The 17,339-nt window shown below is 43.9% G+C and overlaps 1 protein-coding gene across 4 annotated transcripts in view; it reads right to left on the reverse strand.

Moving 5' to 3' along the window:
* The window catches only part of ADAMTS17 (ADAM metallopeptidase with thrombospondin type 1 motif 17), a 167,450-nt gene that overhangs the window by 38,141 nt on the left and 111,970 nt on the right, over positions 1 to 17,339 (reverse strand). For all 4 annotated transcript variants that reach the window (XM_032122461.1, XM_032122462.1, XM_032122464.1 and 1 more), the window contains 3 exons: positions 12,756 to 12,913; positions 8,736 to 8,895; positions 6,701 to 6,836 (listed from right to left, as the gene is read on the reverse strand). In XM_032122461.1, coding sequence (XP_031978352.1) covers positions 6,701 to 6,836; positions 8,736 to 8,895; positions 12,756 to 12,913 — 454 coding nt within the window. The remainder of the gene's footprint in view (positions 1 to 6,700; positions 6,837 to 8,735; positions 8,896 to 12,755; positions 12,914 to 17,339) is intronic.

Consider the following 17,339-nt stretch of genomic DNA (forward strand, 5'->3'; position numbering starts at 1 on the left):
GACTTGCCAGCTTTTACTCACACAGGTTTCTTTTTTTCTTTAGTGATTATCATTTTGACAGCTTTTTTTTTTTTTTTTCAATTTCCCACCAGTAAGATCAGCCATGGAACAATGTTTTAGAACTTACATATGCCTTGGGAAATTCTTTTTTTAAATGGAAGCCATTGTATTCCCTCTCCTCCTTCCCGAAATGAGCAGATCTCTCGGTTTTGTAGGGCTCAGTGTGGGGTTGGTGTGTGAGGGGGTGTCCTGCTTGCTGGCAGCTGCCCCACTACACCAAAAGACAGAATTTCAGCACTCTCAGAGCTCCTCCACAGTGAGTTTCCCCTACCCACCTTCATGGCTGGTGTAGCTTTAATGGGGCAACTGGTTTTCAGCTCCATTCCTGCCTTTCCAGAAAAAGCAGTGCCTTTTTCTCAGCTCCCATCACAGGATGCAAACTGTGAAGATAATTATAGCAGGCAGCAGGAGGAATGGATTTCACAATTAAATATTTTGCTAGATTATCCTGCTAATCCTCTTCTGTGGGTTAGAACTGCACTTGGCCTGAAGAGCCTCAAAACAAAGCAGCACAGATCATTTAACATTTTAAAACAAGGCAATGGTCAACCACAAGGTTGTTGAGTCAAACACTGCACTGGGAAAGAACATGATGTAAGCCAGCCTGGGTGTTTACACCAAAGCTAAGACACCTGTCTCATGACTCCATGTGAAAATTAATGCCAAATTAGCTCCTGCTCTAGCAAGTCATCTTGGATTGATTTAGCAGCAGTCAGTGAGCACTTTTCATTCTACACTGTGTTCCCCAGCCTTCTCTCCCAGAACTGCTCCATTGAGTTGAATTGCTGGATTTGCTGGAAGATACTAGCAAACTGTCTTTCAGTGGCTAATTAGCCACTGATTGGTACTTGATGACCTGCCTACCACCTGGAGCACAGGAGTTTTTGTCTCCCTTTGGTGGATGGGGATCACCACCATCTGACACGCCCACAGCAGGACATCAGCCACCCCTCATAAAGGTGCCCAGGAGTGTCTCAGGCTTTCTGCTCTGCAGAATTTTGGCTTTTGCTCCCGCAAGGCCCGTGGGAGCCCTGCTGCAGGCAGCGTCCCCGAGGAGCTGCCACCAGAGCGCAGCACTCCCTGCTCCAGCCGCTCCAGCACAGTCCTGGCAAATTCATTAAGCTCAAGCTGATTCTGGAGATCCCAAATCCAGCTTTGGGAAGTACTTCAAAATGAGCTCTTACGTGGTGCCTCCTTGGATCAGAGGGTGCTAACATTACTATTTATGCCAGATTTCCAGGCTAAAATGAAACCCTCCCCACGGCTGTTCCTTCTTTTCTTTTTTTTCATGTAACCAAATCCAAGGCACATCGAAGATACTTCTCAGCACAAGGCACAGACAAGGGTTTGAACCTGTTCGCTTTGAACCTTATGCATGATAAACATTTGTACAGGCTCCAAAAGAGCCTGACTGCATAAATGAAAGGACTGACCTATTTGGAGCCATTAAATGTTCGGCTCAGTCCCTTCAGATAACAAACACCCACATGCCTCCAGTTTAGTGCAATTTCTATACAGCTCTTTGTGTAATTTGCTGACATTCTCAAAGAGTTTTCCATCATATTGTTCCCCCCAAATTCTAGTATTTGCAAGACTACCACTTCACAAAATAAATCTGAAATTGTTTCACTCTCCATCTACCTGTGATGAAAACACACAGAAATGGGGTGCAAACAGCCCAGAATCAGGGAGACAGACTGATTTCTGTATTATTCTGATTTCTGTACTCTTGGGCTGTTAAACAGAGCACTATCACAGAGATATAGTGAAGTCTAGAGGAACTCTCAGTCAGCAGGGTCATATGGATACACACCATGGGTTTAAATCAGACCAGGAATCAAAGCAATGGGCACTATCAACCAACACACTGAGGCACCATTATTTTGGCACTCCCCAGCCTTTGGACAAGTTTTTGAGGTGCTGAGCCAACTGGGGCCTTGACTCTTAGAACTGGCTTGATTTTTCCCCAGTGGGCACTGTTGTGGTGTGTGAGCCCTTGGAGAGCTTGTTGCTGGATTCCAGCCCACGGATGGAAAAGTGAAAGAGATGAAAGAAGGAAGGAAGTGATCCATGTAACCACAGAGCTGACCTCAGCAGTGTGCCAGCTTTTAGAGCCGATTTGGAGGGCAACAGTAATCAAGGACACAGTGGTAAAAGGATGCAAGACAGGGTTCCTCCAGGCAAAAACTCATTGGCTGCATTTCTCTGACTAAAATAACTGGTTTTCCAGACAAAGGAAATGTGGTAGATTTAATCTGTTTGGTGAAGAACTCCTTCTGCTGCATGGGAAATGCTTACTGGTGACATGCTAGGAAACGTGGATATATAATCGTGTAATTCACATGAGAGGTGAGAGCTGGCCTCTCATCTACCTTTAGTGCTGCAAAGGAATATCAGCTCTGAAAGGAATTTAGATCAGTTGGGCTTCCTGAAAGGTCTGTCTTGCATTTGATCTAATTTAGTATGCTCATTAATGACCTTGGCACAAAAAGAAGAAAACTGCTGAAAAATTGGGGAAAATGCTGACAATACAAAGCCTAGAAGCAGTGTCAATGCCTCAGAGGATTAGGATGTCATACAGGAAGAACTGAATAACCTTGAGTACTGCAATAACACAGCTAGGATGGAAATGAACAGCACACAGTGCAAGGCTGAGTGCTCAGGGACCAATAACAAGCATTTCTGTGTTAAAGCAAGGGTCATACAATGAAACAAATGAGGAGGAAAACATCTCAAATGACTGTAAGCCACAAATATGATGCAGCCATGAAGAAAGCAATAAGAAGTTAACGTAATGGATTTCACCCAGAAAAATGATGGAAGGAGGAGATCCAATGGTTTGTTGTATTCTGCAGCAAATAGCCCAAGGCAGAGAAGAAGGGAGGGAAAATACTCAGTAAGAAAAGGAACAGAGCTGATGCACAAAAAAAAGGCTGAAAAATGACAATGAATAACTTAGGCTGGAAATAAAAGGTTCTGACTCACATGAACAGCAAGGTCACAGGAGAGCCTTCTAGTGAGGGAAGGAGCCAGCGGAAAAAACACAGTTTATAGAAAGGAGTCTATGATATGCTGCTGGTAGTAGCAGAAAACTAACCCTTGGGCTCAGGAGATATTTTCAAGTCCTAAACAGTAAAACTAAGGGCTCAAGGTCTCCTGTGGTTTTCTGTAGATGCAGCCAGGGATTTCTGGCATTTATGCTGCTGTTCAGCATCCATGTAAGAACACCAAATATTCAGCAGGCCCCTGATCTCCTAAAATCTCTTACAGCAAAGAGGAGAAAAATCACCACCGTTTGCACACAGTCCATTACAAGTCTAACAGTTGGGGAATTTCATGTCGGTTTGGTCCTTTTCCTGCATTGGAGGGGAGCAGTTTCATAGCCACAGACCCAACCATGCATGTAGAAGTGTGTGGCCACTGGCCGAGCTGTGTTTTCAGTGAAAACAGCTGATGTGATCTGTGATTTCTGAGCCTGGTGCCAGCCCCAGGGCTGGCTCTGCCGGTGTATTTGGGTTGGTGCTCGGCGTGCTGGAAGCGACCCATATGCGCCGCATGCAGGAATCCAGATTCCATCTGGTTACAGCGGGGTTTTGTAAAAAATATCTAAAGAGCTAGGCAAAGGATTAGAATAAAGAGGTGCTAATAGGGTGCAGTTGGGACAGGAAAGGAAGCTGTAAAGAATTTAATGGAAAAAGAGGGTCAAGGAACATAAAAAATAAAATAGGAAGAAAAAGAGGCATTTTTTTTTTTAAAAGGTGAAAGAGTAACAATAATAAAGAATGGAAGATTCTTTTAGTTTTGCCAGTTTCAACAAAACCCTTAAGAAAATTCTCTTCTCTGACGTTTAATTTTAAAACATGTCAGTGTATCCAATCAAGTTTTAAATTCTGCTTTGTTTTTCTCAGATGCTAGGTTGCAGTTGGAGAATTCCAATCTCCTTGGCCTCATGAAAGTACTGTCCCCTGCCCTACATTATTTGGCTCTCCTGAGAGGTGGCTGAAGTTCAAAGGGATATATAATTTACAAAGCACTTTGGGATTGTGCTGGAAGAAAGATACTGTTATTAATAACATACCCTTTTTTTCTCCTGATCACTTTATAAATGTGGGTAACTATTTTTGTATTTTTACTACAATCTCAACAGCAACAGCTTCTCCCTCCTCTCAAACAATATGATCTCACCCCATCCCAAAGAGTTTGCAATTCAGGTTATACATGGATTAAGAGAGGAAACAAAGGGACAGTGTAGGATAGTGAATTAAAATCACACAACCCATCCAAAAGTGAAACAGAGACTGAGTGTCCTCTGACCCAGTCCTGTGCAGGCCAAAAGACCCCTCTCTAGAGATAAATACTCTGAAAGGTGATTCTTTTAAATTCTAAGTGCAAATGCAGTTCAAAATGCACAAAACAGAGCAGGTTCAATAGAGAAAGGAGAGCATTGTTCCTTCTTCTGAACTCAGGTGAAGGGCTTAGGTCTGAGTGGAAACGGGAAAGGACCTTACTGTAACAAGATGCTACAATAATTTTACTTGAAACCCTAAAACAAATTCAGGGCTCATAAAAAAAGCATTGACATGGTGAAAGAGAATGGTTTCTTTAAGATGTTCTTGGTCAGAGAATATGCTAAGCATGCATTTCTAATGTCTGGGTGGGCAAACGCAAGTGGAAATTTAAATTCTAAAGAGGCACAGAGAATGTGCTTCTGAAAATGTTTCCAGTTAAAAGCATGTTAAGTGTGAAAGCATAGTCTACACGGAGGGAGTGAGGGAGTGTGGTCTATCAGATCATCAGCAAGGATTCTGTGGCCTTTTCGGGTTCTAAGCACATTCACTGTCTGCTGTCGTTGCTCTGAAAAAAATGGGCCAACGAGAGTGTCACTGTGCCAGAGCTCATTGCAGCTGAGCAGAACTGTGCTAAACTGTGCCTATAAACTGCTTGGTGACTCCACACAGAAGAAAAGAGACCTTGGAATAACATTAAGAGCTGGGTACAATTCCCCAAAGGAACACCGGCTGGGTACAAGAGCAGAGTAATCCTTTCTCAGGAGGTTTTGTGTGATTTAACCTCACCCACTGTCACTGCCCTGGACAGGCAGCAATGCCATGGTGGAATGGCACCAAAGAGACTTCCCTAGGGGCTTAGGGTCACGGAGATCCCTCTGAGCACACTGTGGGTCTCAGGGCTGTGACAGACCTCATGGCCAGGACCTCCTGTGCTTGCTCTCAGCTGGTAAAGGCAGAAGCTGCCCATGTCTTCCAGAACTTTTTAAGCTGCTTTTCTTCATCTCTACCACCTGGAACCCCTCCATACACCTGCCTGGGCTCACTCTGGTCTCCTCCCAACAGCTTTCCAAAAGGTCTGGGAGAAGTACTTCATGCCAGGGCAGCAACGCAAGCAGATGCTTCTTGTTTCAATCTGAGAGAGTAACATGACAGAAATCCCAGCCTCACTGAACTTCGTCACGGAAATGACAGTTGCTTCCTTGAAGCCACTGGGATTTTGGCTCTCCTTACACACCAGGAGGGTATCTCATTATACCTTTCAGTATTGAATGCTGTACAGCTCCAATACTGTGCAGCAGCAATAACAGGCAGTGCAGACAGAAACTGAAACCTGAACCAGCCTTATTGATGGATGACCTGACACTGCATTTCTCTGTTCCAGGGCACTTTAATCAGAGTGCAGGTCTAATGAGAAGGAAGTGTGGTGCATTTCCCTGGCTTTTCTGATTATCCAAGATGCAGGAGCCAGAAGGTTGGTTTGAAGATGTTTTTTAAGGTATTGTTCAGTTTTATCCGAAATTTATTTTATCACAGAATATTCTGAGTTGGAAGGGACCCACAAGGATCATTGAGTCAAACTCTGAAGTGAATGGCCCATACAGGGATCAAACCCCTGATCCTGGTGTTATTCTAACTACTATCAAAATTGGAGTGTCTATTCCTCTCTACAATGCTAAACATCACTGCAGAGCAAAAGTGAACTTTTTTGTTAGCAAACAAACGGAACAAATTAAGTTACCTTCCTGTCTTTTGTCATTTTGGCCAGAAATGTCTTTTTTTAATACAACACAGATCAAAATTAATTCAGCCAAAAGTGCTTGCCAAATTAAAAAGGGATATTTTTATTATTTTTAGAGATCTCTAGTAACTACTGAGGAGAAAAGCACCCTTACGGAGGAAAGCATCTAAAATGTGTTTCATCATAATTTAATTTCTTGACTTCAGGGTTTTTGTAGTACTGTTTGACAGTTAATCAGACCCCATTCTGTGCTGATTAAAAAAAAAAAAATTTAGATATGTGGTCACTGTACTCTTGTCTAACTTTATACTGTAAGTTGTTCTGTCTCCCAGGAGGCAGCCAAGGGGAAAAGAAAACCATCCCCAAACAATGCATGAAGGCAGCCTGCATGGAATCTGGCCTTACTGACCACAAATTAAATGGGCTTTGTCTGAGGTAATGAAAATCTGACCTGCTCAACAAAAGGAAATGAGTATTACAGCTGCTTACTGTGGCTAACAATGTGTCCCAATACTTTGAGACATTTTCACTGTGTTCACCAGATGGAGGCTTTGGAAAGGGGCAGTTTCTGAAAGAAAAGGATATTGGTTTTTAGTGTTTTTTAACTCCTTACCGTGACTGGCAGGGGTGTGTGTTACATTTCCTGACCTGGGGCTCAGGGCGGGTCACTCGCTGGCAGTCACTGTCATTCACCAGCGTCATGGTCTTGTTAATGATCCGAGTGCAGGACACGATGGTTTTCCGCTCACCTGCAAGCCAAATCAAAAAAAACTCTGAACAAAATCACATCCACTCATTAACCAAAACTCAAAAGCTTGGAGCCCTCTGCTCTCTCTACCAGATGTACTCTACCATCTCTGCAAGAAATCTTATTCTCCACTTCTGCCTAACTTTTGTACTGGCATGTTTTGGGTTGCTTTTTTTTCAGAAAAGCTACAAATCTTTCCTCAATAATCATGCAATTGACTATTTCACAGGAGCAGCAAGTTGAGCTTTCTCTTTCTAGTGTTTAATGTGGAAACGAGCTTGAAAACAATTTGTTTTCATTTCTGGTTCCTCCTCCACAGGTAGCTGTGCCCTGTCATCACCTCGGGCAGATGTGCTGAAGCCACACGACCTCGCACGCCCAGTGACTGATAATGACAGGACAGCCTCCTGCTGCTCCCCAAGCAGAAAGTCAGGATGAAAAGCAGTGACTGAGGTTCAAGAGTCATTAACTGGGCTTGTTTGTATTTCACAAAGACACATGAAAGCCACCAAAATAAATTATTTCTCATCTTCTGCTCCTCCAGATACAATGCTTTAAAACGCTTGCTGGGAGGAGGCATCTCAGGAGGAGTCAGCATTTCTCACATCAACTGTGCATCAGGAGTTTCTTTCACCCAGTGTGGCCCTCAGAGTTCAGCCTTCCACTGAGTGGCATCAGGAAAACTGTGCCACAGGGAGCATGACAGTGACCAGATGTGACAAGGAAAGTGGCACTCCTGCACTGTGTGACTTTGCCTAACTGCTAATTATTTTGGTTGCTCAGGTTTGCTTTCTAACCCCAAGCCTGCATCAAATTGAGTTTATTCACAATCTGCAGCTGATAATAAAAAACAACTCATGTTGTGTTAATAAAAAATTTGCAAAAGTCTGTATGGAAGTGAGAAAGGCCCTTCTCAGCTTGGTTAAGTAGTAAAAGCATTGGACAACCAAAGTAAAAGACCAATTATCAAGCTACTACTGGCGAGAGCCATGCTGGCAGACACTGATTTGATTCAAGTATGTAGAAGTCTTACAACAAAAATCAGAAAAGTTGCAAATAAACTTCCTTAAATGGCTTAAAAATTATTATTTTAATGCATGAGTAAAAGTGTCTATTTTAAAGCGAGTTCCATTTACAGAAAAAAATCTGTAATTTCATCGCACTGAGGGCAGTGAGCCTGCAAATACGAAGATGAACTCTTTCCTTCTGTCATGTCACATCATAAATAACTGGGTCTGCTGGTGAAGAAAGACTGCCCAGAATGCTTGGAAATGATCCAAGTAGGTTTACCTCAGGGAACAACCTACTTCTTCCAGCTCTGAAAATGCAATGGACAGTGTCTGACAAACCAGTCTCTGCTTTCACAGCATCAACTCCCCCCAGGGCTTCAGCAGATCTGTATGGGCACATGCAGGGATCCTCTGGGAAGGGAGCTTTGCCATGTTCTCCTGGGCTCCCAGCACGTCCACCCAGCATGGGAGCATCCAATGCAAATCTCCAGGAGCTGTCACAGCAGCACTGCCCTGCTCCAGCCCTGGGGAAGGAAGTGCCTTTCCCTGAGCATGCCTGAACACCTGCGGAGACACTGCTCCAGGAATGTGATGGGGGCTGGAGACATGGGGCTGCACACAGCGCCTGGAGCCATCCGTGCAGCAGGAATCCAGGTGCAGCTCCAGCCTGTGGTGACAGAGTAGTGTCCCTGCCAAAAAGCTGGCTGGAAATTAACTGTGGGGATGGGGATAAGAGCTGGGAGAGCTGGTGAGAATAAGCTCTCATTTAGAGTTCATTATGGCAACGTCCATTTCCGTGGCCAATTTCCACCATGCCTTGGCACCTCTCTTGTGGCTGGAGCCTGCAAACACTACACAGGGAGTCCCACCAAGCTTCCCGGTGTCCCCACCTCCTCCACACTGCACACTGCATCCTTCCCATCCGCTGTGCGTCCAGATGTACAAGGAATCCTGTTGCTTTTCTGGCTCGCTTCTGTTTTCAGCAGTATAGTTTACAGGGATGGTGTATTCATAATGAATTCCATAATTCTGGTCATGGAATAACAGCACCTGGTTCGGCAGGAAAAGAGAGGCCGTTGCAACATACTGTGCTGGGAGAGCCAACAGGCTGTGGAGATAGCACTGCTGGAAATGCTGGCACAGGAAAAAATTCCTAAAATATAAATACCTCGTGAAAGGCAACCAAATCTTTAGCTAGAAAACTTAAATTACAACAGTGCTGGTAAAACAGGGCAACTGCAACAGCAAGGACTGCTTATGATTTGTGACTATTTAAAGCAGTCACAGGGGTGCCTAAACCTGGGATTCAAGGCATAACTTTCAGCCTCACGTGATCAGCAGGCCACTGGCTATCTGAAGAGAAAGACAACAGGAAGTATTAAATCAGCACTTCTCATGTAACAACTATTTTAAAGAGCATCTAGAGTTAAACATCTGAAAGAACAAGGTGATGCCTCTCAGAGCAAAAACAACTAATGCAAAAGATGTCCCATGTCTCCTGGTAAATGTGGCACTCAAGGTAAGTATAACTATTCCTGCTGACAAGCTGTAGCAGCAGGATTTTAATGTCTCAGAAAACTGCAGATGACAAGCAAAAGCCATATCATACAGCTGCTGGCAACATATATTTTCAACCCTGCATATTACCAGAGGAAGGTGAAACCTGCTCCCAGCAGCAGGCTATTTCCTATGGAATCACTTGTGATGTCTCCAGTGTTATTACTCCAAAATTCCCTGACTATTAACAAAGGAACAGAGAAAAATATTTGTGTTTTCACCATAGGCAGACGAGAGTACTGGTCCTGTTTTGATTTACATGTTGAACTTCATTTGGCTCTCACTTTCCCTGGCTTGATCCAGAACTGATTGGAAGACATCCCATGGAGTATGGGGTCCATGGAATCTGAGTTACCACACTATTAACAAGTGCACTGAAGTACTACTGTAATATTCATGCTGTGGCTTTAAACTTACTTATACTTATTATCTCATAATCTGAATAGCATTAGACAGGTGAATTGTGCTGGCTCGTCACCTACTGAAACAGAAGCAATGCTTTATCAAATAAGGTATTTTAAGCAGGGCTCTCATAAGTGGAGCAAGCAGCTGCCCATTTGAAAAAAGACAAATTTGCAAATGCTATTTTCTCCCAACAATAATTGTTTCCCCTTCAGATTTGCACAAATCATTCCTACTTAACCAATAATCTCACTAAAGCTGTCAGGAGCTTGTTTAACCAAACAAATTTGCTGAAAAAATGGGTCCTGGCAGCCTGAGCTGTGAACACTGGGGGAAGCTCCACACACTCAGCACCCATGAGCTGCTCTGCACAGGGCAGAACCCTGGGCAGAAGAGCCTCTTCCAGAGGATGTGGGGAACAAAGACATGATTTTGCTTCAGCTACAGAGGGAGCCTCACAACCAGGACTGAACACTAGGGTTGAAACCAGCCAGCCATCATTACAATTTCAAAGATGAATATTGGTTTTTAAACACAATTCAAATACCAGGCAGACAGAGGCAGAGAGCTCGAGCCCTGCTCTGGCTTTCTTGAAGTGCAGAGATACGAACTCCTGTTCTACAGAATTGATCAGTCAGCCATGTCTAAAGCCCCTTTCTGCTCTGGGAGTGTTTGGTTGTCCTCTGTTGCAAGAGGAGGACTAGCACAGGCCTAGTTACACAAACATCAGTTTCTCCAAGAAATACACACACAGCAATGCACTTGGAGAAATGCCTTAAGTATTAAAAACCAGCTCCTAGAAAGAAATCCTTATTATCTCAATATGGGTGCGAGACTAGTGAATATAAAGGCCCATATGAAACCAATTTCATGCAATTTCGTAGCCATATATAATTGGGGTGTGTGTGTATGTGTGTATAATTGGTTTCAAATGCAGGTCACAATGGATTGACTGGAGCTTCTGGCTCTTTGTCAGTCCAGTGTATTCCACCACTGTTTGAACAACAGTTTTCTTAAATAGAGGGAATTTAGAGGGAACTGGTAACCATCCTGCCTTTCTTGTGCTGAAAGAATGAAACCCACCACCCTGTATCAAGGAAAAGATTTGAATCTGATTTGAAGCAAAGACTTCATGTGTGCTTTGTTTACCACTGGCAGTGATTTAAAACTACATGTTTTTTAACCGTCTGGTAATTTTTACATTCCTCATTTTCAATCATTTCTGTGATGGAAGGTGAAGAAGGAACATTTCCTCTGCTTATGTCTGCTGAAAGGGCCTGTCTGTATCTGGACAGCATGCTTGTGGAGAAGCTCTGGTTCATAATCACTGGTTTCCTATGTTAGCTACTTACTCCTTAACAAAGGGGAAATGAGTATTTCTTTAAAACCAAAGCTCTGCTGATGCTGAAGTTCACAAAGTGCCAATACCACATTTTACTGCAGTGGACCTCAACCAAGTAATGTCCCGGAAGGTTCCAGGAGCTGCCAAAGGAACCCTGCACAGCATCTTCCCAAACGGTACCTGTGCAACTCCTGTTTCTCACATGAGGTGAGGAAGACCTTGGCAGTGCAAGATACTTTGTCAGAGTCCTGGTTTCAGGAGGGAAGGCTCGTGTTAAGGCCAAAGTCAAGCAGAAGCTGATGTTTCTGATGGTGAAGAAGGTGCCTGTATTCACCTCCTTTGAGTGGGCACACCCTGAATTACACAGGTGAGCCAGGAAGGTGCTAGTGTCTCCAGCCCTGCACTTCTGACTCTTCCAGCTGTAACCTCTTAGAATACAGCTCTACACTGGTCTGTGAGCCCGTAAACTCACTCATCTGTCTGAGAAAGCAAAGACAAAACTCCTCATGTTCCTGTGCAGCAGATTTTGACACCAAGAAAGCACTGACAAAGTGGAGTACTACTGTCATCTTTTTGTGTGTGTGAAAAGTTCAGGCATCTTCAGAGCTTTTCAAACTGGGTCAGGAAGTGTTGCACAATGAACACCAGCAAGCCAAAAAAATCAGGTGAGCAAAGGGAGAGAATGCTGATTTTCAGCAGTGCTTACAGATAACCTTCAGAGAACAAACATGACAAAATTCACAAGGAAAAGAAACAGCACAGAGAAAAATGGAATAGAATAAAAAAGTTACAGGAAACAATGAAGAAATTAAAATCGTTTTATGCAAACCTTGCTATAGAACCTGTAAAGCTTTCTGCAGATATATAAGACAGGCATCATTACAGCCGTCTCACAGATATGAATGTTAAGGCTACACCAGCATTAAGGGACTGGCCCGTGGGTCACCCCATCACTAGTGACAGCTCTGGGACTACAGTCCTGCTCTTCTCACCCCTGTGGACTTCTCATTCATGTTCAGCCACGTGGCTGTCCATAAAATACCAAGCTGGGTTAACAGAAGGACTATGCTGAACATTAGGAAAAAATGTCAAAAAACACCTTAAACTACATACAATTGAAAAAGCAATATAGAGAAAACAAAGAACATTTCTGTGTGCAATTACGTCACTACTTAGATTCCAATTCACATATATCATCTGTGCATACTAGATCTGCACCTCTTCTGGTAGAGAACAGACTACTTAAACACAGAATACATTCTGGCAAAACTTGAAAGGACATTTCAGCCAATAAGCTTCTATGTGTGTGATCAGGTATGTCCAAGAAATAAGAAAGGTCCTTGGGAATCTACATCCTCTAGAATGGACCTGTCCTATTGTCTGTGACACAGGGGTATCCTGCACTGGACATGAGCTGACTGGAACACTGCCTGTTGTCTCAGAATAGAGCATCACTTTTTGAGTGGGGAGCTGGGCTTCTCCAGCCCCTGCAATGCTGCAAAAGAACACTGTGGTGAGGAAGCAAACAATCAAAATTCAACTTTCAGCTAGGATATAAACCCTTTCTGTTGCATCACTTAAGAAACACAAACAAAGGATATAAAGTTACCATCAAGTGCAGTGGTATTTTAGTTGGTCCTTTGGCAGAGATTTTCTCCCACAGCCCCCTTCGCACGTACCGGACAGTGGTGCCTGCGATCTGAAACTCACCAGGAAGCTCAATTTTCCAGTCGCTGTTAATGGATCTCTTACTGGAATCTTTTAAAGCTGGAATGAATCAAACACCACAGAATGAAATGCAAGCAAATTTATAATTACAATACAGACTACTGAGCCTTTGTCTCAAGCTACCTCAAGCACAAGACGCAGAAACCTTGTAATGCATCTGAGTTTAAAAGAATAAGACCCCCCACTTTTACATGGCCCATTGTAATGTTTCTAACTTGGATATACTCTCTACTTCAGTTGATGAAGGTATTTCGAAGAATTAACATAAAATTCATAGAAAATTTATCTCTAAACTCTCCTTTTAAATGCAACAAGACAACTCTGCAATTTAGCTTCCAAGCAGAATTTTCTTTCAGTTTCCAGATTTCGAGACCGCATTTTCCTAAACTCTCCTTGAGAAAAAGATCAATCAAATCTGTGTTGATACGCACGTGAAGATTCGCAAGTGCAAAACACAACTGATGCTAAGTTTGTGTGTGCTCCATAACCAAACATTGAACAAATTAACATTCAGCTGTCACAGCAGTAAAGAGAAGACAAGTTACAAAGCAGGGGCTGGTCAGTGGGCAGAATGTGAACTTGGCCACCCTCTCTTCAGAGTCCAGGTGCTGGACACAAACGCATAAGGTCAGGTGCTGTAGGGTCACATCCATCCTGTGCCTCTGTGCCTCAGTAAGGCCAACATGGAAAGCTCAACTGCAGAAGGAAGATGAATATTGAGAAGAAAAGACACTTGGAGTTGTATGTCCTTTGTTCCAGCATAACTATTGCATCAGGATTACTGATGTCCTTCAAACACTCAAAGACAACTCCAGCCATAAGGGCATCACGTTACTGTTGACTCATCAGTGCAAGCTGATTTAGGGATTGATGTGTTTTCTGTGTTAGAACGGAAGCAGAGTTATCCAGATGTTGGTGTGATACACTGAGGGAAGAGAAAATTGGCAGACTGTTCCAGCAGGAAGTGCCAGGCCCCTTTGTGGAGATCCATTCACCGTGATCAAATCTGCCCTGACAGCAGACAGACAGAATATCCCACGTGTTACTGGGCTTCCTTAGCTCAAGGTTAACTGTGTCTTTTGGCTAAGCCTTTAACAAGATGTTTTTTTAACCTCTAGCATCTCATGCCTATTTTATTCTCTTTCAGTAAAGAACACAACTTTGCTCTCACTTAACTGAGTGTGTTGCAAGAAAGTAAGAGAAGCTGTTTAAAGCCTTTGGAAGTCAATAGGAAATCTCCCATTGTCATCCATTTGGATCAAGCCCCCATAGCCAGCAAACCCTCCCGAGTATGCTTAGGATATATATATATACAATTTCTAATGTCTAAGCTCTGGTAGAATCTGGAGCAAGTGGAGGTCACAATGTTCTCGGCATCTGTGTGTGCCTTTTGAGGACCTGTACCCTGGGAATTCCTGGAAAAAGGTGGATATCTGTCCTGCTGCACACAACGTTCCTGACAGCTCTCACAGTCCCATGAGAGGCTTAAAAATCAGGGTGAAGGGGAACTGAAGTGGGAGCTATGTGGGAGAATGTTTTTTCTGAGGAAAGTTCTCTCTGGCACATAGCCCAGGGGTACAGCAGTGTCCCGGCATTCGCATGCTGCAGCAGTAGGTCTCTCCCTGCGGCTCACTTCTCTTCCTGCTTTGTTCCTCATCTACAAAGTACCTTATGCAAGCTCCAGACGTGATTCTGAAGCACGACTGCTTTCCTCTGCCAAGGCCGAGTGGCTTCCAGGCAGATCAAAGCAGCCACTACACTGGCCCTAAGAAGCTGTGGACACAACTAATCAAAGCTGTGGATGAGATAAAACTATCTCCAAGCAGCATGGCTGACTAGGAAAGATATCCCAACACATGCTCAAAACTGTCTAAGAGGTTGAGTGACTTAAGCCATGCTTTGGTTCCAGCTCACCATCAAAGGGAGATAATTTGCTGATGAAAAAAAAAGTTTCATCTTTGTGAACCTCTTTTGCAGGCAGGATTTGATTTTGATTGCTGCAAGCACCGCTCCCTTAGTGACTGAGGAGATGGAGAGTTTGGAAACAGACCTGTTCCCAAAGGTGCTCCTGGGGACTCAGTGGAGCATTTGGGCCAAAGTGTTTTCACCACTGTTTGCCTCTGTTGCCCCATCAGCAGAGATCAATGCTGCAGCTACAAAACCCTCCATGCCTCAGACACAGAGAACTCCAATGGCTTTCGTCACATACAACCACTGGCTGGCTCCGCCCAGCCCCAGAAGTGACAGAACTAAATTTAAACTTGTACAGTAAAAGAGCAGAACAAATAGGAACCCCAGCAACAACCTGTAACTTCTGTTTTTCTTGTTGGCTGGAAGGCAGGAACTGACCAATCAACTTTTAAACCTGGCAAATAGTCAGATCTTTATTTCCACCTTGGGTCCCTCCAGCTTGCTTCCCAGCCTGTGGATACAAACTGCCCAGGCATTTCCTGTTCAAGGTGGTTTTTTAGAGTTACAGCCAGCCAAGGCAGCCAGCGTGGGTTGCCTGTAGGTGGAGGGAAATTCTTCAGACACTGCTCCCAGCACATGGAATAATGATTCCAAATTATGCTGGGCTTCTTTCCAAAATGTTGTACCTGGTTCTGAGTAGAAATAGCTGATTGGGCTCAGCTTTGTCAGTGCTATTGAAATAGAAAATCCTTCCACACTCAAACCTGGATTTAAAAGCCTTATCAGAGTGATTGGGGTTTTTTTCTTGGTCATCTTTATTGTCCTACTAGAACCTCCAAGCTGCTATTCCTCATCTCAGTTCAGCAAGACACTGGGTACCTTTTCTTTGTGTTGAGTGTTCCTTGAAAGAGAAAACCCTGGAAAGATTAGAGAGGTTCTCCTGGCTCCTGACCATGAACCGAAGAGCTGAAAGCACTCAAAGCTTTAAAAGAACTAGATTTTTATCTATCTTTATGTGATGCACACAGGGCCAACTCCTGCTCTCAAAAATACACAATCCTAATCTTCACCACCCAGTGGGGAACCATCTACTTTAGTCAAGGTTATGCTGTCTCAAGGAAGGGGAGTCTCTTACTCCTCGTAAGACTCTCAGTGCTCTGCTATATGCCAAAGCCCAAATACCCTGTGCAAACCCCATCAAGACAAACAAAAAGGCTGGTTTCCAGAAAGCAGAGCACTTTCAAAACTGAAAGAAACACTGGCTCCCATTGTTCCACCAGGCTTTGCTATGTCAAACATCTCACGTGTAGGCGGGATCCTCTGGCAGGCTGGCTACAGCATTATGGATATAGGAGCAGTGGTGATATTGCTTCCTACCAACAAGCGGCACAAATGCCAATGGTTTTGACCAAAGGGCAGCTGAATGACATAATTTGCCTGTCTTTTTTCCCCTGAATCTGGAATGAAAGAGAATACAAGCATCTTTCCTGGTGATACTGCCAACTTTGGCAGCATTTCAAGACACAAGGCCCATGGCACTAGACCTGAAATCCTGACACAACCACTTGCAAATGTTTTCAGCAGCATCCTATGTTTCAGTTCTGGATATTAACATCTCCTTTTGGTTGGAGATGAAGAATTACAAGCAAAAGATGGGGAAATCAGAAACCAAGGTCTGAGCTTTGCTCTGACGCCCTGCATTGCCATGAGCGCCATGCAACACCTCAGCTTCCTCTTCCACAAAACAGACTGTGACAAGCTTTGCAATCCTCTCAGAGTTCCTTCCTCTCTGGAAGCAATTCCATGGCCAAGCAGCTCTGATTGTGCCAAGGACCCTTCATGTGTTGGGGTTTTTTTTGGCTCTTGGACAATTTTCCTTGAAGCCCCTGCTCTGCCACAGGCTTCCTGTGTGAATTCAGGGCCATGGGGCATTAGCATTTCTCTGACCTGGACTCCCTAGAAGTAGATGGGGGTAAAACTCTTTATCTATGGCACAGTGATGACACAGAAGGAAATGACCCAAACATTGGAGAGAACAGGTGTAAGACCAGACTGACAGATCTTCCGTGTAACTGACTTGCTGCACTTTACAAATGCCATTCTGACCTTTAATTTACGCAATGAGTAACTGAATAACAAATTCATTGACAGACTCTGCCCTACAACAACTTTGCATGCAAATCTTACCCATCAGCCATGTCTAAACCTTTTTTCCCAATAGGAAAAGGAGGAGAGGAAGCCTGTTTCCCTCTAAAGGAATGCAGAAGTAGAAATGACAAGAGGATTAAACAAATGTTTTGGCCTGATAAAACAGAGGCAAGTGGACTAGAGGCTGCAGCTAAGCTCATCTCAGAGTGCAGGATCAGGTCCTGAGGACAGCATCCAGTGAAAATGTGCTGCTGCAGGAAATGGCAGCAGGTTACCGAGGAATATCAGCTGCCCTGTCCTCCTTCTGCTTCAGACTGAGCTGGGCGCCTTCCTATCAGTACCTCTGCCATTCCCTTCTCTAAACACTGTTCTCTTCCCCACTCCCTCCTGAGGTGCTGTGTGCTCC

Source organism: Corvus moneduloides, chromosome 13 (genome assembly GCF_009650955.1).
Source record: "Corvus moneduloides isolate bCorMon1 chromosome 13, bCorMon1.pri, whole genome shotgun sequence".
Taxonomy (NCBI): domain Eukaryota; kingdom Metazoa; phylum Chordata; class Aves; order Passeriformes; family Corvidae; genus Corvus; species Corvus moneduloides.